The sequence below is a fragment of the Rhineura floridana genome, chromosome 3, assembly GCF_030035675.1.
Source record: "Rhineura floridana isolate rRhiFlo1 chromosome 3, rRhiFlo1.hap2, whole genome shotgun sequence".
Lineage (NCBI taxonomy): Eukaryota > Metazoa > Chordata > Lepidosauria > Squamata > Rhineuridae > Rhineura > Rhineura floridana.
This window is the reverse complement of record NC_084482.1, coordinates 13,780,832-13,806,846: the sequence shown is the minus strand read 5'-3', so window position 1 is coordinate 13,806,846 and position 26,015 is coordinate 13,780,832. Positions and strand designations below refer to the sequence as shown.

Genomic DNA, 26,015 nt, shown 5'->3' with positions numbered 1-26,015 from the left:
AAGGCATGGCTGAAATTGATTTTTGCGCCTGTGGATCTGGCTCCATATGTCCTAATGGATGCCTTTCAATCTAAGAGGAAGAAGATGATGGATACTAAAATATTAAGTCTTGGGTTCTCCTTGTCCGAGATTCTTAAATTGGGCTTTGTAAAAGCTGAAGAGAGTATCCTTCAACGGATTCGAGATGTAGATCTACAAGGCCACTTATTATTAATCACAAAATGTAGGTATAATCCAAGACCATTTATATTGGCCACATATTTAAATACGCTAGACGGTATTTAAATACCAAAGAGCATTTACATGGGCTAGATTTAATGTCCTGCCCTCGGCACTTTTAGAGGGCAGATACACAAAAATACCCTATAAGGAGAGACTTTGCCCATGTGGTGGAGGAACAGTAGAATTGGTAGAACGTGTGTTACTACACTGCCCTTTCTATCAAGACCTCAGACTTTGTTTAATTACTCCAATACTACAAACTCTTCCTGGTAGAAATGAAGCCTTTTATGTAAATTATCTTCTGTCTGATCAGACCCCGCAGATAACAACTAAGATTGCTAGTTTTTGCTTTGCTGCTATTCAATGCAGAAGATCTATGACAGCTGTATGCTAGAAATAATCCTAGTTTAGGTTTTACTGAAGATTTAAATGCAGAATTGTCTAACCATTTTTACTGTATTTGAATAATTTTATTGACTATATGTGCACTTTTTGGTCTATGACCGCAATAAATATTATTGATTGATTGATTGAATCTGTTCAGGTATTTATTATGTATTGTGATGCATGTAGAGAGCCAGTGTGGCGTAGAGGTTAAGGTGTTGGACTACAACTTGGGAGACCAGGGTTCGAATCCCCACACAGCCATGAAGCTCACTGGGTGACCTTGGGCCAGTCACTGCCTCTTAGCCTCAGAGGAAGACAATGGTAAACCACCTCTGAATACCACTTACCATGAAAACCCTATTCATAGGGTCGCCCATAAGTCGGAATCGACTTGAAAGCAGTTCATCATCATCACTATTGTGATGCACGTATGTTTGTCCAGAGTAGGTATTAGTGGTTGTTTGTGTCACATGAAGGGTGTACGTTTTCCATTTTTGTTGTGATAAAATGTGTCTCATGAATTTGTGAACGTTGCTGTTTCCTACTTCTTTGAATGTTATACACCCCAAATTGTCAATATGTTTCTTTGCAGTTTAGACACTGGATGTGCTTTCTGTTACACCAAGGAACACCACACATGGCCAGACATGCAAAGAAACTTTGAAGGCAAATCAAAAGGCGCTTGCTTAATCTTTCTCTGTTGCAGACCTTGCAAAGGGGAGAGTGTTTTCTCCTGAAGACAGCGAAGCCATAAGGGATCTTTGGGGATTTCCCAAGGTCAAAAGTGCAAACTGTATCATGTTCATTCCTGGGAGATTCAGAAGATGCACCCATATTGGAGATTGCTCATTGCTCTGTGTGTGTGCAACAGAGAGAGCAATCCTGCACACGTTCCCTCAGAAAAGAACTGTAGGACGCCAGGAGCAAAAACAGAGGTAGCTGCCTTACACAGAGTCAGACTACTGGTCCATCTGGCTCAGCATGGATGGTAGCGGCTCTCCAGCATTCCTTTCAGACAGGGGCCTCCGACCTGGAGATGCCACTGGGGATTGAACAGGGGACTTTCTCATGCAGAGAAGATGTTCTGCTATGGTGTTGTGGCTCCTTCCATGCATGAGGATGATATTTCCTGGCATAGCATTTTAAAATGTAGAAAGCACTCTGTGTGTGTGTGTGTGTTCTCCTTGATCAGAGGGCCCTTTTTGATCTCTTCCTTTACCTGCTGAAGGACATGCTCCTCCTGAGGCTGACCCAACCTGGAGCTCCTTTCCGTCTCTTTGCTGTTGCCCCCTGTTGGCGAAGGCTCCATCTGGCCCTGGGGCAGGTCGCTCTGATCCTCTCCTGTCTCGGCCTCCATGTCTTCCGAAGAGGGGATCTGCTGCAGCCGAGGCTTCTCGCTAGACTTGGCCATGCGCTATTGGGGGGAAGAGTGAAACTGGGCTGCATGTGCTAAAACAATGGCAATGGTGCACCAAGAGAAGCGAAGCCCCACAAACTCCACTGGTTATGCAAAGATAGGCAGTTTGCATGTGTTTTCTAATCTGTGTCATTTGTTGTACGCCTGCTGGCCATGGGAAAGGGGATCTTGTATCTGAAAAGTGTCCCATACAGGTGAATGGCCAGGCAGCTTTCCTCAAGCGCTTGTTTCTGGGCTAAAGCACGACCGGATGAAAACAGACCTCTGAATGCTGGGGTTACAGTGTACTCCCTCAGAACTACATTACCACATCAACACACAAGGAATGTTGCCCAGAGGCTGCTTATGCCAGTGACACACTCAACACAGGAACATAGATAGGTGCCTTATGCTGAGTCTGACCACTGGTCCAGCAAGTTCAATATTGTCTACACTGACTGGCAGCACCTCTCCAAGGTTTCAGGTAGGGCATGTTCCGTGTGTGAGCCAGTATGGTGTAGTGGCTACAGTGTCAGACTGGGATCTGGGAGACCAGGGTTCAAATCCCCGCTCTGCCATGAAGTTGACTGGGTGACTTGGGCTGGTCACTGTCTCTCAGCCAAACTTACCTCACAGGGTTGTGAGGATAAAATCAGGAGGGGGAGAGCCATGTTTGTACGCCACCTTGAGCTCCTTGGAGGAAAGTTGGGATATAAATGTAATAATAATTAAATAAATAATATACCTGTGGATGCCATAGGGGATTGAACCTGGGACTTTCTGCATGCAAAGATATGCTCTGCCATTTAGCCATGGCCCTTCCCCATCTGGATGAGACCAAAACGGAGCCTACCTTGCCCAGCTGTGTCTGCTGCTTCAGCCTCTCAAGAAAGAGCGTGTGATGCTGTTGGTACGCCAGCTGTTGCTGCACAGCTCTGGGGCTGGACGGCAGAGGCTCTGAGCGTGTCCGCCCCAAGGGCTTGTGAGGCGTGGGCATCGATAGCCGCTCTGGGGGAAGCAGCTGGGAATGGCTGAAGTGAAAAGGGACCGTTCCCAGTCCTGGAACTGAACAGGAGAGAGGACAAGAGAGTGTGAAGACCGGGGTGGAAAGCCGAGGAAGCTTAACGGCCTATTCAGATGTGATGCCAAGAATGTAATCCAGAATGTGTTGCTTGTGAATGTTGTTCAAGCAGGAGAGAAAGGGAAAGAGCACACTGGGAAAGTGCAAAATTCGTAGTTTTTTAAAAATGCTAGAAATCTGCTTGTATTTGGATTTTGCTATGGCTTGCAGCACTGCGCTGGTCTTGACTGGTTCTCAGTGTTCTCCCCCTTCAATATAAGGCTTTTGTATGATATTTGGAGGTTCTGTTTTGAGACCATTTGCATATCAATACCACAAAAACTGCAATTCCCTAAGATTGCAAAGCAATATGATCTCCGGCTTGTGTCTGTGCCCTTTCTTACAAAGTCACTACAGCTGACCAAAAATGCCTGTTCTTTCTTGGAAGATTCCACTACGATGATGAAAAGATTGTGGGGATCCTATCAGGCCCTACAGGCATTGCTCGACTACCAAGACCCATCATCCCTGACCGTTGGCCATGCTGGCTGGGGCTGATGGGACTTCAGGTTCCCTATCTCTGGCTTATGAGTTAAAAACCCGGAGTGGGGGAGGGCAGAAGGAAGAACACCCCTCCATCAAAAATGTTGAGAACAGGAGGAAGGAGTAGAAACATCAAAGTCAAGGTCAGCTTGGGAAAAAGAAGCCCACACAAGAACAGCTGTAACACTGTATAGGACCGCGTGGTTGACTTGTTGAAACCACCATAGTTACTTTTGTGGGTTGTTGCTCTCTACTGAAAATGGCAATTAAAAATCATGAATTGTTCCCTTTTTCAAAATTTGAGAATGGTTTTCAAAGGAGAAGCTCAAATGCTGCCATGCTCTGGGCTGCACCACGCCATGATGTTGCGTTAGGCCTGCACAAGTTGTGATCCACTAGCTGAACGCAGCTCGCTGAACATATATCATGGCCTGACAGGTGCTTGGCTCCCCCACCCTACCCCGGCTGGCTTTCCCAAAGGCAGTTTCTAAGCACACTAAGTCACAAGTTGGTGCAGAAACGTTGTGTGATGTCATTGTGTCACGTCTCCACTGCAGGGAGCTTGATGCTAGGTATGGAAGCAGAAGCCAAGGGGGAAGCAGCCAGTCAGAAAAACTGATGGGACAGTGATGGGTGAGATACATTGAGCGCTGGCTCAGCCCAAGAGGCAGTAGCACAGGAGGCTAGCTGGGGTGGCAGTATTCAAACGCTGCAAAGTTAATCTGGAAGACCCCTCAATGACAACCTCCTCCCCTCCTTCTAGTTATGGAGCAGAGGGAAGGAGCAGCATGGGAAGAACATTTCAGGAGGGAACACAATTCTTCCTCTTCCTCCCCTCTCCCCATATGACAAGGCACAGTGCGGGGCGTGCAAAACTAATGTTCATGCAGCTGTACAGCTTGAGCTGGCTCTAGGCACAGCATGAAATCACCCAGGGTCTCGTAGTGCAATCTTGTCAGAAGACCAAAGGACACAGCATAATGGTTATTGTGGTCTTTAAGGTGACCAATGATGCTTGAACAGGGTGGTTCCTCATTTGCTACGACAGATCGGAGATTTGGAAAACTGGAAAAAGGTTTTCTTTCTCCTTCTGAAATTCCATGATTTCAGACCAAAACATTAAACCTTTTCAACGTTGCCTTTGTCCAGTCCTCCGTCATCGCACATGTGTCTCTTTGATGTGAAAACACATTATTCATAAACTGCTAGTTCAACGTGAACATTACCTGGAGTGTTCTTCTTCCTAGAGTCTCTCTTCTGCTACAGAATTTTCTACAAACACCACAAAAACCATCATGCTAATGCTGTTCCCTTTTGTCCATGTGAAGATACACACATACATCTTGTTAAGTAGGTCCCTTCACTGCCCTGTTTTCCTAACTTGAGGGGCTGGTACACACCTGTCACAAGAGGAGAATGGGTGAGTGAAGGCTCCAGGATGATAACAGGCTGCAGGCGAGTGGACAGGGGGTTCCCAGGTTCATGTTGCTCCAAGCTGGTTGGTAGGAACACGGGTGCATGAGTGCTAGTCAGGACAGGCACCTTGTGAGCAAGGCCTGGAAGTGTCCTATGATCTCCATCACCCTATAGAGAGAGAATTGGAAAGAGCCCCAAAATTCTCAAAGGCATGAAGTGGGTGTAAACCATGTAGGTACCAGGAATTGGTTTAGATCAGGGGATGGGCAGAAGGTATACTGCAGTCCACCAGAGGACAACTGGGCAATATCTGGTGGACCACCTGCTACAGGAGGAGGAGGAGACCTGTGGCCCTCCGGATCTTGTTGGACTACAGTTCCCATCATCCCTCACCATTGGCCATGCTGGCTGGGGCTGATGGGAGCTGGCAGTCCAACAACATCTGGGAGGCCACAGGTTACCCAGCCCCAACAACCCGTTGGTTAATGAATTGGATAGATCTTGCTCAGATCCAGCAAGAAATTTTTCATGTTCTTAGGCTAGAGCTCTGATTCAGGATCACTTAGCACATAGTAGTTATGCTTTCAAATTGTGCAGAGATCCCAAGTATGTGTAACTGGTTTTGCATCTTTAAAACACATCAGTCCACACACATGGATTTTTGTAAGAAAAGAAAACAGTCTGCGCAAGACTGAAATTAGTCCACCCTACAAATTGTGGATCAGACTGAATGCCACCCCCCACTGCCAGAATTAGTGACGGCCCATTGCCAGAATCCTACCCAGTTTCCCTAGGTCTTATCTGGGAGGGGATGAAGACAAGTTGTCCCCAGTGGAGCCCATCTCACAATATGAGACCAAGTGTTGTAAGACAAACGTCAGATTAACGACGAGAGAAAGATGTGCCTGTAATACAGCAGAGGTTGGCAATCTGTGGCCTTCCAGATAATGTTGGACTCCAACTCCCATTAGCCCCCAGCAAACGTGGCCAATGGTTAGGGATGGTGGGAGATGTAGTCTGACAACATCTGGAGAACCACCAGTTCTCCACTCTGGCATACAACATGAGAAGCAAAGTTCCTACCTCCCATATGATACTTTCTCAAAAAACGATCCCCACCTCCCTCAAGCTACTTCCTTAAAACATGATCTATTTTTGGCTTAGGATTTCATTGCCTATTGTCATTTTTATTATCTGCTACCAGTCCTTTGATGGTAAAAAATGAGGTGCCAGTATTCACAGCTTGACAAAAATGCCATCAGTGGCAGCACAAGACTGCTGCCATGGGCAGAAAAAAAGAGGCGCCACTACTCCATCCCGCTGAATACCATCACAAAAGCACTCTTTTATTACAAGGATGTTCTTCTAGTCATTATGGTCTAGAGGCAAGCCCTGGCTCAAGGAGATTCTGTTCCATAAAAATATTACCCCAGAATCTTTTCTACGTAAGATTAATCTTTTGGATGGAATGTGAATTTCCTGCTTCAAGGTACAGAAAAAGACCCCTGCTGGATCACACCAAAGACCTATCTAGCTCCCTGTTTCCCAAGTGTTTCCCAAGTGGCCAACCAGATGCCACCAGGAAGCTTACATCATGCCACATCCCTTTTAGACATACCCTGGCAGATGCTGCGGAAGTGGTTGGTAGTCCAAGGGTGAGAGCTGGGAGGGAGCCAGTGGTCTGAAGAGCAAACTGGGCCAATGAGGTCTCCTGCATTCTCAGGCGCTGAGCTAGTGGTGTCTGCATAAAAGAAAGGGGGGGATCAATCACGTTCAGAAGCTTTTAAACGTCTGATCTCAAAGGAAGCCTAGACATGTTGCCAAGGAACTGCATTGTTGCACGCCTGTCATAGAACCACTGCATGTTGCAGAGGAGTCTGGGAAATCTTCTACTCAGGCCATGAAGGCACTTGCACAGACCTCTTGGGGCTCACTGTCTTTGTGAATTAAGTGTGCCTGAGAACACTTCCCAGAATCCTCTGCATGCAGGAGTTCCTCAGCAGATGTTGGCATCCAAACAGTTCCTTGAGGTTAAACTATATTGTGTAGTAGGTGGTGGATACTGATTTTGATCCTACTCTGAATCTCTTGAGTCCACCCTTGGAAGCCCATTCGCCCTGCTTCTGCCAAGTATAACAAGGGAGAACTGGCACTAGCGAAGGGATCAGCACAATGACACATTTGTGTATGTAAATTTGCATCCGAATGGCGGTCAGCACATTTTCTCCCTTCCCACCACTCCAGCTCTCAATCAGTTTGGCCCCCCAAAAGCAGGGAAAGACACCATATTTATTTATCCAAGCATTTTTGTCCCACTTTTCAAATAAAGGTCCCAACAAGGAAAAAATGTCATCAACAGTAACTTGTTAACATGGGAAGCTGCTTTATATGGAGTCAGACCATTGGCCCACGTAGCACAGTGTTGTCTACATCAGCGATGGGGAATCTTTTTCAACCTGAGCAGCCACATTCCCTTCAGGGAAACCTTTCGAGGGGGGGGGACATGTTAGTGGTGGGCTTGGCCAAAGGCAAAAGCAGATGGAACAATGAATATAATTGTTACCTTGTACAGTGGGCCAATGCCTACACACAAACACCCCTCTTTATCATCTATCCAGGTAAGCAAGAGGAATTCTGCAAAAACACTCGAGGCAGGTGTGACTGGGGAGAGGGTATAGTCTGGGGAAAGTCCTGAGGGCCAGACAGAGAAGCCTGGAGGGCTTCATTCAGCCCCGAGGCCTGAGGTACCCCACCCTGGTCTACTAGGAAAGGCAGAAGTTCTCCAGGGTTTCAGACATGCCCTACCTGGAGATGCTGAAGATTGAACTTAGGATCTTCTGCATTTTCCATAATAATAATTAGAAAGAGTTATTTTTTTAAAAAAATAGCAATAGATAAGCAAAAGGAGAAAACAAGCAGCTTGGCAATTTGCCTGTTAAAGAGGTAGATCTTTGTACAGTTGTGAAAAGTAGGATTTTTTGCAATGGACCTGAATTTACCAAATTGTGGTGCAAATCACCCATAATTATAGGATGACTGCTATAAAGCTTAGATAAGATTGTTGGCTTTTGTGTGGGGAGAAAGGGTTGAAGAGGGAGTGAAACTGAACAATTCTTACTGGAATTAAAACAATCAGTATGGAAGTAAAGAAAGCAATGACTGCTGGAGGTTTTTTTTTTGCCCCTCTATGTGATCCTCGTAAGCAGAGGCCAGGCAACCCAGTGTTGGAGGGGGGAAAGTCTAGCTCCCCCCACCATAATACTATCCTCGTGTGGTATATAGTCTTTTCGCATAGGAATGAATGGCATCAGGTGTTTGGGTGCAACTGACGGGTGAAACAATGAAGTTGGGTAATTTTAGACTCTGGACGATGGTCTTTCACCCTACACCACCTCCTTAGATGGCAATGTATATTCATTCACTTATTTTAAAAAGTGGTAAGCCAGCCTTGCCCTGTTTGGGGACCCCTCCTGCTCAATCTGCTGAGTGAGGCCCTGGACGTCTGCCCTCAAAGGCCTGTTTTTGGCAGCACAGATGGGGTGTGGGCTAAGCATGGGTCCTCCTTGGGTTAGCCCAGTATCTGAAACCAGCTCCTTCTCAACTTTGCTCCAGATTGCAACACGGTTCTATAGAACTGAGCCTGCCTTTCGCTTCAGAGCTTCCAGTGCCTTATCCTTCATAGTTCTGCCCCAGGGGCTGTTTCCTGGTCATGCTAGCACAGGCATAGGGAAACCTGTGGCCCTCCAGGTGTAGTTGGACTCCAACTCCCATCAGACATAGTCAGCATGGCCAATGGGCAGGAGTGATGGGACTTTTAGTCCAACAATATCAGTACGACCACAGGTTCCCCATCCTTGCACTAGTGTGTGCCAGAAATGTTGGAACCAATTTGTATATAAACAAATACATACAGATATTCTCTCTCTCTCTCTCTCTCTCACACACACACACACACACAGTGGATTACAATATGAATTCAGAAAAAATGCATATTAATTAACATCTGAAAAGCAATATATGAGAATCATTGTGTATTGCTTATTGGACTAGAACTGGGTAGAACACCCCACTCAACTATGAAGCTCACTGGGTAAACCTTGGGCCAGTTACTAGCTCCCAGTCTAACCTGACTCACAAAGTTGTTGTGAGGACAAAACTGGCTGTAGCCACCTTTAGCTCCTTCCAGGAAAAGTGGGCTATAAATACTCTAAATAAAACAAATCTCAGGGCAAAACCCTAGCACCCTCACACACCCCATGGCTAGGAGCATGCAGCCGTCACACACTCCAGCATCCCCACCAGCTCGTCTTCAAAGACCCTCAAACCAGTGATACAAGGAGTGATCTGGATGCACCTGATGGAGTAACACTAATGAAGCTAAGCAAGCTTGGACCTGGTCAGTTCCTTGGATGGGAGATTCCTGCAAACCTCTTCCTGGAAGAAGACCCCTAAACCATTCAGCGTCAACTGCAGATGGCTTCAGAACAAAATAAAGGCAGGCTTACATATTGATTTAATAACAGATTAATAATAGATGAATTGAATATATTATTTAACCAATCTGCACCCAGTTTCCAAAGGCTTCCCTCACCAGGTCATCCAGAAATGTTTTTTACCAGCCACAGGTGACCAAGTGAGTGGCCATTTGCAAACCTGCTGTCACTGCAGGCTATGTGGGCTTAATGGTCCCATAGAGCCAATCATAGATGTCCTGAGTGGTCTACCCCTGTCTATGGCCCTACAGGGTCCATACCTCTTGTGCAAGCCCTGGTGCAGCTGTTAGGCCTCCATGTTCTGGCACCAGGCTGTCATTGGGTGAACTGCACCCAGACACTGGGGTGCTGCTGCTGCTGGGAGATGAATCTGCAGGTGAGAAAGAACAGGCACAGATTTGGATACAGCAAGACCAGGAAGAAAGGGGTCAGGCACACAGTCAAGGGAGATTTGCAGATAGCTGGAGGGCTGCCGTCTTGATTGCTTTGGGCCACCAGATGTTGATTTGGCTCCCATCAGCCCCAGTCAGCATGGCCAATGGTTAGAGAGATGTAGCTGGGAGGGCCACTGGTTTCTCATCCTTGGTCTACCTGGTTAACTATGCAGGCATGGGGAACCAATCAGGCAGGCACACCGTGAAGTTATGAAAGGTATATATTTGATTTCTTACCTGCCTTTCATCATAAGGTCCCAGGGCAGATTACAACAATATATAATTATGAAAACTTACAATGGTTACAACTATTAAAACAAGTAAAATGCGTCTAGCCAGAAGAGTAGAAATTCAGCAAGCTGGGCCATTCCCCTATGTAAACACAGCCGTAATACCTCTACGCGGCTGCATGGAGTTCACAGCCTTTCCACCTGGTGAGCCATGCCATTTTCCAGGATACTCCATTCCATTCCATCCCCCCTTTCTAGTTTTCCATTTCCCCAACAGAATTTTGTAGCCACTGAACATGCTCAGTCCTTGTTAGGATGTTTTTGAAGTTCCCTCGTACTTAGCAGATTTTTTCCCTAAATATTTTTTGTACTTTGGGGTTCCTCCGAGCCTAGTGATGCTTCCCTCTTTTGCATGGATGGTGCAGTTTTAGTGACACAAGGATCCACACTTATTATTCATACCTATAGGACAATGCTGGCCACAACCACACAGGGCTGTTGTAAGGCAAATCTGAGTAACTTGTGACCTGCCATCTACGCACAGCAGATTATCAGGAGCTTCCACTTTTGCTGGGACTGAAAGGAAGAAGAAGAAAAAACTTGTGATGGGCTAAGCTCCCCATGCCTGTTTCGAATGGGTTCATCTCAGGTGAGCTGGTTCAGACTTGATCACAAATAAACTTCTTTACGCTCAGCCGCATCACAAGCTAAGGCCCCACTGCATTCCCAAGGATGGCAATTCACTGAACCAGGAAACATTCGGAACCCTGGGATATCCACAGGGCAATGGTAGTGCCAAAGCAATCTCCCTTCCACCAAACTCTTCCCAAGTGTCCTTCTTACCAATGGGTTCCGTTGGACGCCTCTTCAAGGAAGGGGGGGCGCTCTCCTTGCGGGTTAGTGGGTTTTTGCGCCGTTCGCCAGCCTTCTTAGTCTTATAGCGCAACTTCAGGTTGGGCTCAGACGCTGAAGCAAATACAGATAGCAACATGAGAAGTGCTGTGTTGTTCAGAGGAGAAGCCCATCTAGCTCGGCAATCTGGTTTCAACAGTGATCAGCGAGGGACAGCCCAAGACATTTTGGCAGCTGGAGATTAGCAAGTGCACTTGCCAGCTCACCACTGGAGGTGAGCGAGGCTTTTACTACAGCAAGACAGGCTCAGTGCAAGGTCAGGGACTAGACCTCCTCACCCACAAGTCGAGGGAGATGGATGTTTGGGGGTACCCAAGCCAGCCCAAATGTATGGACCTCTGTTATTACCCAAGGCAGAAAATCCACATGGCAACCGCAAAGTGGAATGAACGAACAAACAAACGAATGAATCTACAACTGGCAACATCTGCACGACAGCACATTCCTATTTACCATATCATCTGTTTTTCTTCCATTATTCATTTTCTTCTTTGCTGAATTTGCACCACTGCACCTGTGTGATACTTGGCAACACACACACAGGATTGAATCCAGTGTTACTCCTACTCAGAGCAGACCCACTGAAATTAACAGACTTAAGTTAGTTATGTCTATTAATTTCAATGGATCTACTCTTAGTTAAGACTAGGACTGGATACAACACACACATTCTTCTCTTTCTCCATTGACAAAGTTAAGGAAGATGCTCCATTTGGAAGGCCAGGATGGGACAGCGTATCTGCTCTTATCAAAGGAGACGCTTGTAATTGATCTCACTGCATGAAGCTGCCTAGTAGTATGAAGTCAGACTACAGCTGCATCTAACCTGCTGCTACCTCCTGTGAACGGAGGCACGTCACACAGAGGTCCTACCTAGTCCTGTTACCTGAAAACCTTTCAAGGAATTGAACCTTGAACCATCTACATGCAAAGTACATTGTGTGCCACTGAACTCTACTTACTTCTGTGAAGAGCGCACTCGAGTGAGGATGAGGATGATATGTGGGGCAGACAGCGCACTGCCCCTTTATTATTACTAAATTATGGGTTATTTAAAGCATTTTTATTCCACTCTTTAGCCTGGGGTAGGAAACCAGCAACCTGCAGGCCAGATCTAGCCTGGGCAGCATTCCTACCTGGCCCACCAGCCTCTCGCAGCTCCACCCCCTCCTCCTTAGCAACCTGCCTATGGATAAAGAGAGCAATCTTTTTCTCCATAAAGAGATGATTTGGCTGCTGTGCTGCATGGGGAGGAAGGGACTCGCTTTCTGCACAGCACAGCATGGAAGTGATGCAATCTCTTCATGAAAAGGAGTTCCCTCTATTTTTCATAAGGAGATTGTTCAGCTTCTGTGATGGGCTGCAAGAAAGGGGAGCTTTTCACAGTGGAGCACAGAAACCCTCTTTATGCTCCTTAACTTAGCTCTCTGCACTAGCCTTGCTCTTCATGTGTGTGTTTGTAGTGTGTCTGTGTCAATGATGGGTGTGTGCTAAATATGACAATGCAATGACTTTTGGAATTTGGCCCCTGACAGCGCTCCACCAGGGTAATGCGGCCCTTGGTCAGAAAAAGGTTCCTCACTTCTGTTTTAGCCCCAAAGGCTCCCAAAATCAGTTTACATAAGATAAATAACAAACACTGCCCAGTCTGCAGGCTTACAGTTTAAAAGATATGACACAAAAGAAAAAAGGGAAGAAGAGGGAAGAGGAAAACAAGCAAACTCAGGCACCATTTTTAAAGCCATACAGTAATTCTTATAATGACCAGCTGGAATGGAAACAGGAGACAGAGAGATGAGCCAAATGGATCTGGTCTCTCAGCAGAACCAGCAGAGTGGCCCAGCTTTCCATCTCTCCCTCTGCTTTTGCCAGGTGATAGTTGATGGAGGGAAGAAACCTGATGGAGTTGATCTCTCAGCAGAACTGGTGGGCTGGCCCCACTTCTCATCTCTTCCTCTGCTGCAGCCTGCAGATGCTCCCGCAGGAGATTGCACGAAAAGTCTCTCTCCCTCTCTCTCTCACACACACAGACACACAGAGTGACTGCAGGTTTGTCTCCCCAGGTTGTTTTCCGTGCCAGTCACAATTTCTCAGCTGCTTTCTGCCTGTTACCCTCGATTCTCTCTAAACTCAACAGCCACATGTTTAACAGCAGTTTGATATGCAGGCATAAGCAGTTGATCACGTTTATCTCCATACCAAGAAAAGCAGATTTCTGCAGATCCAATCAAGGCTGTTTTTTTCTTCATCTTCTCTCCCTGTTCAGCTGGCAACCCTAGTTGTCAAAAAAACCACAACCCACCCAAACACAACAAAAAAGTCTCTAACTCTGCTCTGCTTCCTCACCTGTTTTCCTTAGTGGAAAGTGCTCTGGGGAGTCTCCGGAGTTGTTGGAGACAGGAGGAAAGAAACTGGGGAGTGCAGGATTGGCTGGGCCTTTGTGTTCCACTGGTTCCAAGGACCTGCATGGAAGAGGAGGAGGAGGAGGAGGAGAAGGAGGAGAAAGAGGTTTGCTGTTGACATTGTTTGATCAGCACCACATAGTGGTTAAGAGAATGAGCTGCGAGCGAGGAAGCCTGTTCAAGTCACAGGCTGGGTGCTTTAGGGCTCTCTCATTTGCCTTCTGATGTGGCTAGTGGCTCAGCTTTATTGGAGCCATTTGGGACAGAGGTCAACAATCTTTAATTCAATTCTCATGCTTCTAATCCCAAGCCAAAATCTTCCACATGCCCTCTACCATAAAACCTTTAGAAGTAATGTCATGGAGCACTCAAGAATGGACAAAAAAATTAAATGATGTAGAATTTTTTAGCTTTCTTTCTACTTATGACACCATTGTCTTGTGAAAAACTTGGCTTACATTACTTTATCTGCTTTAGAGGTAAACAGGTCCTGCAGCATTTTCTGAAAACCTTGTTAAACATATTTGACTGGAAAAGGAGGGCCGGGGAAAAGAGGTGTGTTTGGACATCATCAGCAACCAACATATGACTGATACTTCCAGCTATTAAGGCCTGTCATCCACCAACTTCCAGAGCAGCCTTCCCCAGCTTGGTGTCTTCTAGACCTTAAGGAATTACAACTCCCATCATCCTTGACCACAGGCCATTGTTCTCAACCTTGGATCCCCAGATGTTGTTGGACTACAACCCATCATCCCTGGCCATTAGCAAAGTTGACTGGGGATGATGGGAGTTGTAGTCTAACATCTGGGGACCCAAGGTTGAAGAACACTGCCCTAGGCCATGCTGGCTGGAACTAATGGGAGTCCAAAACATCTGGGGGACACCAGGTTAGGGGAGTCTGCTTCAGAGGTTCCCTCTTGTACCACTACCGATTTTTTTTCTTCCAGGTGTGGGGGAGTAGCCAACATTTTGTGTCTGGGGGCACATCTGGAAATCTGAGAAACTATTGTGGGCATCATAAAATACCAATTTCACAGAAGAAAAAACTGATGCTCAGAACCTTCCTCTCCCCTGGCACCACAATGCAACAGGCAAAACATCTACAAATACCCCAAAACAAGTAAAACACATCCCAAAAAACAGATATCCCCCCAAACCCACAAAACTTATTTAAAAAATAAAATTTGAGATGGCCAGAAGGGGATGTGTGATGGTGCCCATGGGCAATACAGGAATACCCCACATTAACGTACGCAATGGGTCCACAGCGAGTACGTAAACCGAAAATGTACTTAAAGTGAAGCACTACCTTTTTTCACTTATCGATGCATATACTGCACTGCAATCGTCATATACGGGCATAACTGATGTAAATAACGCATTTACAACTAAAATAAACACAGTAGGCCTTATTTTAAGAAAAAGTTTGTAGTTGGAAACTGATCGGGTGGTGGCGTCATGCCGTTAAGCGTCCGTTCTTGCAAAGCAGGCGTACGTAAACAGGAGAATGGTGCTACTGTAAATATGTCCATACTTGCGAGTGTCCATAAAGTGAAGGTCCGTATAGTGGGGTATTCCTGTATTGGATCAGAAGAAACAGAAGTCTCTTTACCCCCACTCCCCACAAAGACCCACCTGACCAGGACAACAGGAAATGAAAGGCACTCGCAGTATATGTTTGTATGTACACGTCCAACTCTTTATGACATAACCCTGACTGCTGCATATGGAATTCGGTCAACTACCCTATCAAAGGGTTTAACAACCGAGGTGAAAGCAGGCTGCTGGAGGTGTACCCAATTCAGCTGTATGGCACAAGCAAGGCAACAATCTGCAGCTGCCAAGAGCCACAGCACTGGAGGCGTAATTCTAGACACACAAATCAGGATCTCAGAGGGTGTCAAGTGGCTCAATTTTGCAAACACTGAACACCCACGGAACACAGGTGTTGGATTACAGGGATGTAAAACCAAGTGCGTAAAATAACACAGGACAAATGAAGCATGACCCTATGAATGTTTACTAGGAAATAAGTCCCACTGTAGCCCTATTCAGACACTGTTACCGCTGTATTTAAACAACTCATGTTGGCGGAGGGCATGAGCATATGTGCCAGTCCTGCCCACTCCAATCTTTCTGCTGAAGGGGATTTCTTAGATTATACCTCATGATAAATTCTGAGGTCCCAATTACTTGAAGGCTTGCAAGTGTGGGAAAGTCGGGGTGGAACAGGTAGGGGCAGGGATGGCACATGCACTGCCCACAAACAGGTTAAACACAAATGGTACACAAAACAGGGCTTGCCGCCCTGGGTTCCTCCTTGCCACCCTGGGCTCTTTCTAGGAGGAAAGGTGGGATATAAATTTAATAATGAATAAAACAAATAAATAAATGTGGTTAGTGTCCAATAGGCTTTGCTCAAGGGTCCGGAACACATAGGATTGTCTTCATTCAGAATGTCCGTTCTAGCCAATGGAGGTTTTATATTCATGGTACGGATGCAGAAAATGCATAGAGCATTATGTCATGTGTGAAAATGGCGTAAGTCAAAGGTACCCACATCTAGATAAACCAGGTTGCCATGTGGGGTATAAACCAACCAGCTGGAGAATAACAGGCAAGCACACCCAACCCCTGCTGTTTTACCCCCTTAAAGGTTTGGGCTTTAATATGAACTGAGAATCAGCATAGGCCAAAAAAAGCGTACATGAGTTAGCGAACATGTGCTTATAACCAGATCACCTGTATGTAATGATTGGTGCATTGGTCCTTTCCAGGGCAGCCTGCTGTTTCTTCAGGATGACTTCAGCCAGCTTCTGCTTCACAACCATACTCGCTACGGCACCTGTTGTGCAAAAAGGTAGCTGCTAACCATCTTGGGATGTCACCACCCAGACACAGCTCAGAATCATCTTTAGTACCACCACCCAACAGAGTTAGGGGCCAGGTCCTTTCGGCAAAAGCCACAGCCCCTGCAGTGGTATCAACCTGCTGATAGTGAACCCTTGGGAATTAAACAATGCACACTAAAGTTTTTCAGTAAGTGATGAAAGGAATTGATGCACTTGAGCCATTAAAAAAGAGGCTGGAGTTAAGTTTTTGAAAAAAGGTTTAGCCTTCCCACTTCCCAAGGGAGACATCTGGTAGGACATGAAAGCACCACACCTTCTGGTAGCGAGCTGCGTAAGTTAACAGTGCGTTGTGCAACATGCTTTCTCACTGTCATTGGAGCCCACCTTAAATCAAGTACGACCCCTCGGCCCGCCTACCTCAGTTCTTTCTGTACTGGGGATGGGGAACCCATGGACCTCTGATGTTATTGGGACTCCAACTCCCATCAGCCCCAGCCAGCATGGCCAACAGGCTAGCCACCCCATTCTACACTAACTGGCCACAATTCTCCAAGGTTTGACAGTAGTCTTTCTGGCTCTACCTGGTGCTGCCACGGACTGAACCTAGGATCTTCTGCATGCAAAGCATGCCCTCCATCAGTGAGCAACAGCCTTTCTCGAAACAATTTCTGCCAACCGATCTCATTGAGTGGCCTGGATTTGTAGTATTACAAAGATGAAAAATTTCCCAGTATCCCCACCAGTCATAACTGAGTAAACTTTCCATCATGTCTTCCATGAAGACATATTCCTCCCTCCAGAAACTAAGAAACCTCAAATGCTTTGGCTTTTTTTCATAGGGACTGTCATCCTGCCCCATGATTGGCTGAGGGACCCAATGTAACAAGGGCCAAGCTCATCATAGCCATTATATGGCTCCAGGTGGTGTGTGTATAGGAGGGGAGAGGGGGTCACTGTGAGCTATGGTTGCAGAGACGCCTACTCTACGCATCATAATGATGAGAGGGAAAGGTTGTCAGCTATAAACAGGAGCTGCCCTGCTTTGATCATCACTGTTCAAAGAAGGACAGGTTAGCGGGGACTCAGCAGGGCAGCATGGCCTGCTGCTTCTCCCTAAGAACACATATGAGAGATCAAAGAGCAGGATATTAAAAAAAAAACACCTTAGAACACTTTTATGTTCTTTAGAATCTTAAGGAAAAGCCTGCTTGGGATATGGATGAGGTCATCCTTCCTGCGTCTCCCCAAGGAACGTTTTGCTACTTGCAATATCAGAACTATGTTGTGCCATTCGGCCTGCGCAATCACATCTTCAGGATGCTGACAAGGTGTGGGGAGTGGCAGTGGGGAATTCCTAGGTGAGTATCTTTGTACTGTCCTTTCCTAATGCCCAAGGATGTGTGAGTGAGTGTGTAAGTCTGACAGGATCAAGACCAACACAAGGAAGAAAGGAGGCAGCTTTAAATCACTATAAACAGCCAGCAGAGTGTTAGGGATGACAACATTGGCTTTGGGTCAAAGAGGCTGACTCTTAGCCAAGGACTACTTGGATGACCGTGGGCACATCACTCAGCCTCAGCTCCTCCATATACAAAATGGATATATTACTGACCATGCTCACAACAGTGGTTGTGAGAATGACTGACATATATGGATTTTTAAAAAATTACATTTTTCATTTAAAAAACCATGCAAGAACGTCACAGCCCTACCTGATAAGAAATTTGTTTATAAAAAGAGGGAGTCCACCATCCTCTGCTAAAGATACAGGGAGTTCAAATAAATGTGTATCATGTCATTTACCTATATCTTCTCTTGGTTTTTAGAAATTAAAACTACAAGCTGGATTGCACGTTTCTTCTCCTGGATAGATACCACTGTCCTATTTTGTGTGTGTGTGTGTCCAGTTGCAGATCTCCTCCATCATACAATTACGCTATGTAGGTTTGACCCTGAGAAATAGTAAGTTATAGGGAAAGAAAAAGCAGATTGTGGAGTGCAATCCTGTGCATGCGTGCTCAGAACTAAGTTGGCATAGAATTGCAGCCATAGTCTCAAGCTTACTTCAGCAACCAGAGTGATTCTTCCTAAGCTTTAGAAATCAGGAAACTATATATCCCTTTATGAACGGCTGGACAAAAACACTACCTGTATTATTTAAAACCAAGAGAAGATATAGGTAAATGACATGATTTTATGGAGACACTGATCTCCACTGGGGCTTTTCATGTCATTATTTAGAAACAGCAGCTGGATGTAACTTTGGGAGTCACGCCTTTGCCTGAAAAACAATTGAGATGGTAATGTTCAAAATGGTGTGCACACGCATGTGTGCACACGTATCCAATCTGTCTCATGTAATGTATAATTCCAGAAATCCTTCCAGAGCTCGCAAGATTTCTCTCCTGACCACACTTGGTTATCATAGTGTGTATGAAGATGTAGAACTATGACTTTGGAAAGATGTGCAAGATGCAGCAGATCTCCATTTCGGAATATGTAGGGTTGGAGCCACCAGCTTTGCAAAAGCCAGTATTGCAAGGAAGGTGCAGCTCCTGAACTGGACACTAGATGGCATGTATAGAGACTAATGCTATCAATAATATGTGGAACTGGGTGTCTCTGGTTGTTACCAACATGGACCATAAAATCTCAGAAATACAGGAGACCCATATTAGCTGGCTATTGTGAAAGGGCTATCGACTAGTTCCCTGCTGATCAACCCCCAAACCCCTCCATAGCCTTCTACTTGACACTGTTGGTCAACATACTGCATTCAGGTGTTGCATTAACTTGAGTTACATCGAATTACAGCAGGGGTGTGCAACCTGCAGGCCCAGGGCTACATGTGGCCCTTGGAATAAATTCATGTGGCCCTTAGACTAATTTAAGAATGTAGGAACCAGCCAGATGGGCGACTAACAAATCTCATAATAAATAAATAATAATAAAAAAAGAAGAGCCCTGCCAGATCAGGCCAATGGCCCATCCTGCATCCTGTTCTCATAGTGGCCAACCAGATGCACAAAAGCAAGGGCCATGTGGGTGGCAAGGAGAGGGAGGGGAATAGGTCAGAGAAAGAGAGGAGGTGGCAGAAGGAGAGGAGCATCCAGTCACTTTTGGTGCTGACTCCATCAACTGCCAGCATGCAGTCCCCTACAGACTGTCCCCAAGAGAATGCAGTCCTGAAGAGAAATGGCTTCCCACTCCTGACTTATTGGCCTGTCCTTTGAAGGATGTCAGAAAAAAAGAGGGCCAGAAGCATTGCTCATTCTGCCTACTGAGGACAAGAAAAATCCACAGTCTCATTTACAGAAAGACAACCAGGCTAAAGATTAGGAAAGGCCACTAACTTCTTACATCACCAGCAATGCAACTGTAGAGATGAATCACAGAGGAGTAAACCAGTGGGCCATGTAGTTCATTCCAATTAACTGAGACAGGATCTTGTATCTTAAACAGGGGAAGAGAACCAGTGGCCTTCCAGATGCTGCTCTGCTGCACTCCAGCTCCCATCAGCCCTAGCAAGCATGGCCCATGGTCAAGGATGATGGAAGTTGTAGTCCAGAAGCATCCAGAGTGCCACAGATTCTATGCCCCTGGGCTACAGCATTTCTGCAGACAGGCACCCAAGCTTACCTTGAAGCCCCAGAACTAACCCATGCAGCTTACTCCATTGCTAAGCCACTCTTCAGTCTGATTCGTACATTACTGGAGCAGTGTGGTTGCTGTTTCTTGGGTCTTGACCCCATGCAACTTGGGAAGCTGGGCATCATGTGGGATGGAGGCATCATGTGGGTACTAACCATGGCAGAACCTCCCCCAATCTGGGTGACAAAATCTGTCCCTTCCTGTGATTCCAGGCTTCAGGCTTCCCTGGAGCAGCCTGGGACAAAGCCACAGAGAGTGTGGCCATCCCAGTAATATATCAGCCATCAACTAAAGCGTGCCCCAGCAATTGGAGTAAAATATAGAATGGGGGAAGTTCTAGAATCTCTTTGCTGGGTGGTTTTAGGGCAAGGTTGGGCAGACATCTGCCGAGAATGTTTGAGACACAGGATATCCTGTCATAGGGCAACAAGGATGAGCTACACGGCTTATTGATTCCCTTTCATTGCTGAGATTCAAGAAGGGCTGCAATGCTGCCAAATGACACTCCCTGGCCAAAGGCTTGTTTCATCGCATATCAGCCTGCCATTTACCTTGCTGCTTAATTTGGACCTCTGTGTGCCACAAGGAGAGTGCAGGCGTGAACATGAAACACTCCTGAAAGGTACTGGCAGAGCTAATTACAGGTGCCTAGTGGCACACTTGCCTTTGGTCAACCATTTCTCTAGTGCTCCTGAATCTGACACATCTGATAGGCTAGGCTTCTTCAACCTGGAGCTCTCCAAATGTTTTGGACTGCAATTCCCATCAGCCACAGCCAGCATGGCCCATGACTGGGGATGATGGGAGCTGTAGTTTGAAACAGCTGTAGGTTGGGGAAAGCTGGTCTTTGCCATATACGCTGGGCTCTTGTATCAAGGCTGAAGATGTAGGCAGCTGTCAGAGCTGACACCCAACATCACACCCAGAACCAAACCACTGCTGATCAGGCAACTCCCTAGCCCAACCAGGGAGCCTTTTATAGATCTTCCTCTTGAGGAGAGTTCAACAGCCAACCAGGGAGGGTGTGGCCAGTCTGGAGCCTAAGAATACTTACTGCCCAGGAAGACACTCCAAGCTGCAGTTCTTTTAGTTCACCACATGGGCAGCAGCATACAGAGCTGACGACTCGTGGTTCTTGACCCCTTGCTCGCCAGCCCCCTCTTAAATCTATAACCACCATCATGGGTATTCTTATGGCTGTTTCACACATTATACAAGGCCAACCTTGGTCTGTTAGTGTGTCATCCAAGCCTAGGTCCCTGACAAATGTTTCTATATGATACACCTATTTTGAAAGACATATTGGCTAGACTTGTGCTTCACATTTTTAAGTGTATTTAAAAGTCAGGTGTATACCTAAAAACGTAATGTGTGATGAGGCCCTGAGGTTTCATTTGATTGCACTGTGAAGGGAGAAATCATTAAATGGGTGCAGAATTCAGCATCATGAGAATGTGAGCTGTAATTTAAGCCAGCAAAAATACAGTAAGATTTTTTTTTTAAAGGTAAAAAAGAAACAAATCAACCTGTGGTTGGTGCTTCTGTGCCCTGCACAGTTTTAGTACTTTCTATAACTAGCAGAAACAAGTATGCAAAATAAGTTGATATATGCACATCTGCTTCATTTATATAAATTTATACAGGTTATTTAATCTGGCTTTTCTTGGTGCTTAATTTGGGTTCCAAAAGAGATTAAAAAAATCAGTAAGTGTGTATCAGAAAGATTTAGCTTGCAATCCTATGCACACTGAGTCCCTAACTGCATAGAATGCTAAATGTGTCACTCCCAACCACTTAGCCAAAATTTGTGGTGCAGTTCCCCAACTAATCAATGTTTACAAAAATGCATTCATTAGGGGGAAATGTGCACAAAAATGAATATATTAGTGAAAATAACATGCAAAAACGCATTATATTAGGAAACATCTCTTGCAAAAATGTGTACATTAGTCAACACTGCAGACACATATGTGTTTGGTAGGAGAAATCCACATTAAAATGCTGAAGAATTTTCATGAGGACTTTTAAAAAACAAAACAAATACAAGCTGCTGCAGAACCGAATTTAAGACTGGGAAAATGAGAAATGGAGTGAACCAAAACTGACCGATCTCTCCATCCCTAGTTGCAAGCAATGAAAATGTTGACCCCTCTTCCAAGCAGGTCAGTTTGAACTGCACCAACTCACCTATACCCATTTCCAGACAAGTTTTGCGATGATGCAGCAGGACAACAAAGATGGAAGCTGTATCTACCTCATATCAGCACTGCAGGCATCTATTGCCAAAGCAGGCAAGTTTCTCAATGCTTGTGGGACTTTTTTGCTATGTTACGATATCCATATGTTTTTTGAAAAAGCAAAAACAAAGGCACACATCTGATGCAGTGTTCAGGCTGCCTTATCGTGATTCCTGCATGCTAGACGGACAGGAAGAGATGGAATTAGAGATAGGAGGGTCTGAGAAAAACAGCACTGGAGGAAAAGGAGGGCGGTTTGCTTGTTTTTCATTTTCTCCCATTTCCTGGTTTAACCCTCCTCTGCATTTGGAGTCGTAACTAATCCCCCGAGGATTATACAAAAGATCCAAAATTCCTACCAACTGACCCACCTGTGTTACTTTGTATTTCATGAATTCACTCATTTTAAACAAGGGGTTTTGTGGCATTTCAACTCTCTCTCCTCTCCACTTTGTACACGGGTAATGGGTGTGTTCACATTTAAGGGTTTCATGAAAAGGGAACTGGGGTCACAGATCCCAATTGAAGTAAATGGGGGAGGGGAAACACTTTCATGTCCAAGGTACTGAGGGGCTCAGTGGCCCCCAACTTAGTGAAAACTGTCTTACAGCAATAAGTTAAAGCAGGAGGTGTTAGGCATTCCATTAAAAAAAACCTTATCTCCTGGAGGTTTTGAAGGGGGGGGGGCAGGAATCTGACAATTTAGGAAGTTGTCTTCTACTGAGTCAGACCGTTGGCCCATCTGGCTCAGTACTGTCTACCCTGACTGGAAGTGGGTCTCCAGGGCTTCAGACAGTGAGTCTCTCCCAGACCTACCTGGAGATGCCAAGGGTTGAACCTGAGAACTTCTGCATGCAAATCAGATGCTCTGCCACTAAACTACATCCTGTTACGGAAGTCAGGTATCATAAGTCTCTAAAACTTGGACTTTAACAGTCATTATTAACAAAATTTCATATTTTTAAAGATCTGGCCCACTGGGCCAAAAAAGCTTCCCTACTCCTGCTTTATAGCTTCACCAGACACTGAATTTCTGTTTAGTCATCATCACAAATAACACCTATCACATATTTTTTAAGGATCTTCAAAACCCCTTTTACTTCCATTTTATTTCCACCTTCCTACATTGCACGTTCAGGACACTTATCTGCAAAAGTGAATATGGTTTTGGTGTTTTTTGGGGAGGATGTGGATTCAAATTATTGATGTGCGTCCTATGCTTATCATGATTCGCCACTGAATTAACTGTGCATTGTAATTCAGAAGCATATCAGACATCTCTCTATGCAGTAATGAAGATATCAACCATGGCTACATATCCCTTTTGTATTATTATTTATGTCACTCATCTGATGCATCCAGGCACAACCTTTTTCACAGAAACATCCAATAACAATATTTTCAAACTTTCTGCCTTATCTATATTTACCTACAACAGAAAATATGCACTTTTCATGGCATATCTGTTTTTAAAAAATCATAGATATTCACAGCATCTCTATGTAACATTCCTAAGAAGATAAGCAAGTTTGGTACCTATAATCAAATATTGCAAATGCATCTCAAGACCAGGGAGATTTTTTTTATACATAGATTTAAACCCTTTCCCCCTTGTGCCTGTAATAAATCCACAATGTTTACATCTCTAAACCTACAATCCTATACACATGTATTAGGGAATTAAAATCTGATTGAATTGAATGGGGTTCACTTTTCAGCAGACTTGTATAGGATTGCATTGTAAAGTAGTTCTCATTTTGGAAGAGAGGAAGGGGAAAGTCAAGAGCAGATGATATAAGATTATGGAACAGCCGGGAAGCAATTCCTGGTACTCCAGCTGCACACAAAGGGGGACAGAGAAAATGAGCAGCTCTTACTGCGCTTGCTTTTGTCTTTATTCAAGAGCAGCCGCAGCTCCTGTTCCTGCTTCCCAGGTATGGAATCTTGAGGCGGTGGCTCCATCGGCACCTGGGAACAGCGAAAAACAGAGAATGAATGAACATACCAAGGATGGAGTCTATGGGAAGGGTTGTGGCTCAGTGGAAGAGCATCTGTTCTGCATGCAGAAGGTCCCACATTCAATCCCCTGCATCACTAGGTAGGGCTGGTCCCCTACTTGAAACCCTGGAGTGATGCTGCCAGTCAGTGTAGGCTATACTTAGAAAGACAGACTAACATTTTGACTAGCTATAAGGCAGCTTCATATGTTCCGATGAGTCAAAAACTTCTTCAACCAGGAACGAGATGTTGCATGCCTGCCTGGAGTCTGACTCCTGAGGCTGAGACACCCCAGTTCCCAGCACAGGGATCACTGGCACACCCACCCCTGGAGACTGCTGAGGAGGCAATATGGTCCCCAGCTGTGACCATGATCTCTTCCATCAGCCGTGACTCAAAACACTCCAGGGTTCAAAAGGGGCATGATGCTTCCCAACGCCTACCCTCTACCATTCAGGCTCGCTTTCAGGAGCCGGGCCCAACACAGGAGGCTGACTTATACCAGATTGGACAATTTGCCCATCTAACCCAGTACTGTCTGATGTGACTGGCACCAGCTCTTTGGAATCTCCTTCTAGCTGATTTCCTTCTGCCAGGGATCGGTCCTGGGACGTTCTGCATGCAAAACATATGCTCTGCTGCTGAGTACTAGTCTCATAGTCCCTTCAGATTCCTTCCCATTTCACTACCCCTTCCAACACTGTTTCCCCTCTCTTTTCATTCTGCTACACCATTAGGCCTACAACTCAACTTTCTCTGTGTGTTTTTTTAATCTCTTCCTCTTCCTGTCCTTAGCCTGTCTGTCTTCTCCCACCTGGCACTCCATTTTCCTCACAGAAGCTGTGCTGTTTGCCCACATTCTATACCATCCCATATCATCTAGGTGGGAGCGTTCACAGACAACAACCGCGTGACGGGAAGCATCCAATTACAGATGTAAGATGGTATAAGCATTGCTCTGAACATACATCACCTGGGGAAATTGCATTTCCTATCTGTAAAACAAAGCGAGCAGAAGAGGCAGGATAAAGAACTAGCAGGCTTCCCTGGGTCTCTTGATAGGACTGAAGAGCAGCAGCGGCTCCTGGGGCTTCGACAGAGCCTCCTTTAGCACTGCAGCTCTTTCATGCGCTGCTCATTAATGTGGGAAGTTTGTGGCTGCATAGGGGGAGACTACACCATGGTTCCCTCCTGTGCTGGCACTGATCCATCTTTTGAGAGGGGTATCACTGGCAATGGAAGGACATACGGCATGGGACTCTTCCTCACAGTTGGAGCTAGATCTTCCAGTGATGCTGCCGTAGCGCCAGAGGAGCATATGCTGTTGTGGCCTCCAGACTCCAGGGGTGACATCTGAAAGGGGCTCCAGGAGGAAATGAAAGGTAATCAGCTCCTCCTGATCACCTGAGTCCTTTTATTAGGAGGGTTCTACCCAGAGGTTTCTAGCTTGAAGGTCCTGTAGTTGACTCTGCCTCCATTCCCACCTCCCAAACCGCTGTCCTGATGTAACAGTGAGTAAACAGGTGATTCCTGATTCCCACGGCTCTATATTCAAGCTCTATAGTACCTAAGAATATAATGGCAAAGAAGAGGCAAGCCAAGAATCCCAATGTTATTTTTTCATTTTTACATTACTATCCCACCTTTCTTCAAAGCCGCTCAAGGTGGTGTACATGGATCTCCCTCTCTCCATTTTATCCTCACAACAACCCTGTGGTGTAGATTAGGTCCAGATCCTAGTCTGACACTCTAGCCATTACACAACACTGGCTCTTTTCC

The 26,015-nt window shown here is 45.7% G+C and overlaps 1 protein-coding gene across 7 annotated transcripts in view; it reads right to left on the bottom strand.

Moving 5' to 3' along the window:
• HDAC7 (histone deacetylase 7) overlaps positions 1 to 26,015 on the bottom strand; it is a 225,268-nt gene that overhangs the window by 39,138 nt on the left and 160,115 nt on the right. For 6 of the 7 annotated variants that reach the window (XM_061614534.1, XM_061614536.1, XM_061614533.1 and 3 more), the window contains 10 exons: positions 24,116 to 24,206; positions 16,241 to 16,343; positions 13,440 to 13,555; positions 11,025 to 11,147; positions 10,644 to 10,757; positions 9,778 to 9,887; positions 6,643 to 6,765; positions 5,009 to 5,192; positions 2,859 to 3,070; positions 1,829 to 2,023 (listed from right to left, as the gene is read on the bottom strand). In XM_061614534.1, coding sequence (XP_061470518.1) covers positions 1,829 to 2,023; positions 2,859 to 3,070; positions 5,009 to 5,192; positions 6,643 to 6,765; positions 9,778 to 9,887; positions 10,644 to 10,757; positions 11,025 to 11,147; positions 13,440 to 13,555; positions 16,241 to 16,343; positions 24,116 to 24,206 — 1,371 coding nt within the window. The remainder of the gene's footprint in view (positions 1 to 1,828; positions 2,024 to 2,858; positions 3,071 to 5,008; positions 5,193 to 6,642; positions 6,766 to 9,777; positions 9,888 to 10,643; positions 10,758 to 11,024; positions 11,148 to 13,439; positions 13,556 to 16,240; positions 16,344 to 24,115; positions 24,207 to 26,015) is intronic. The other variant, XM_061614535.1, reaches the window with a different exon arrangement.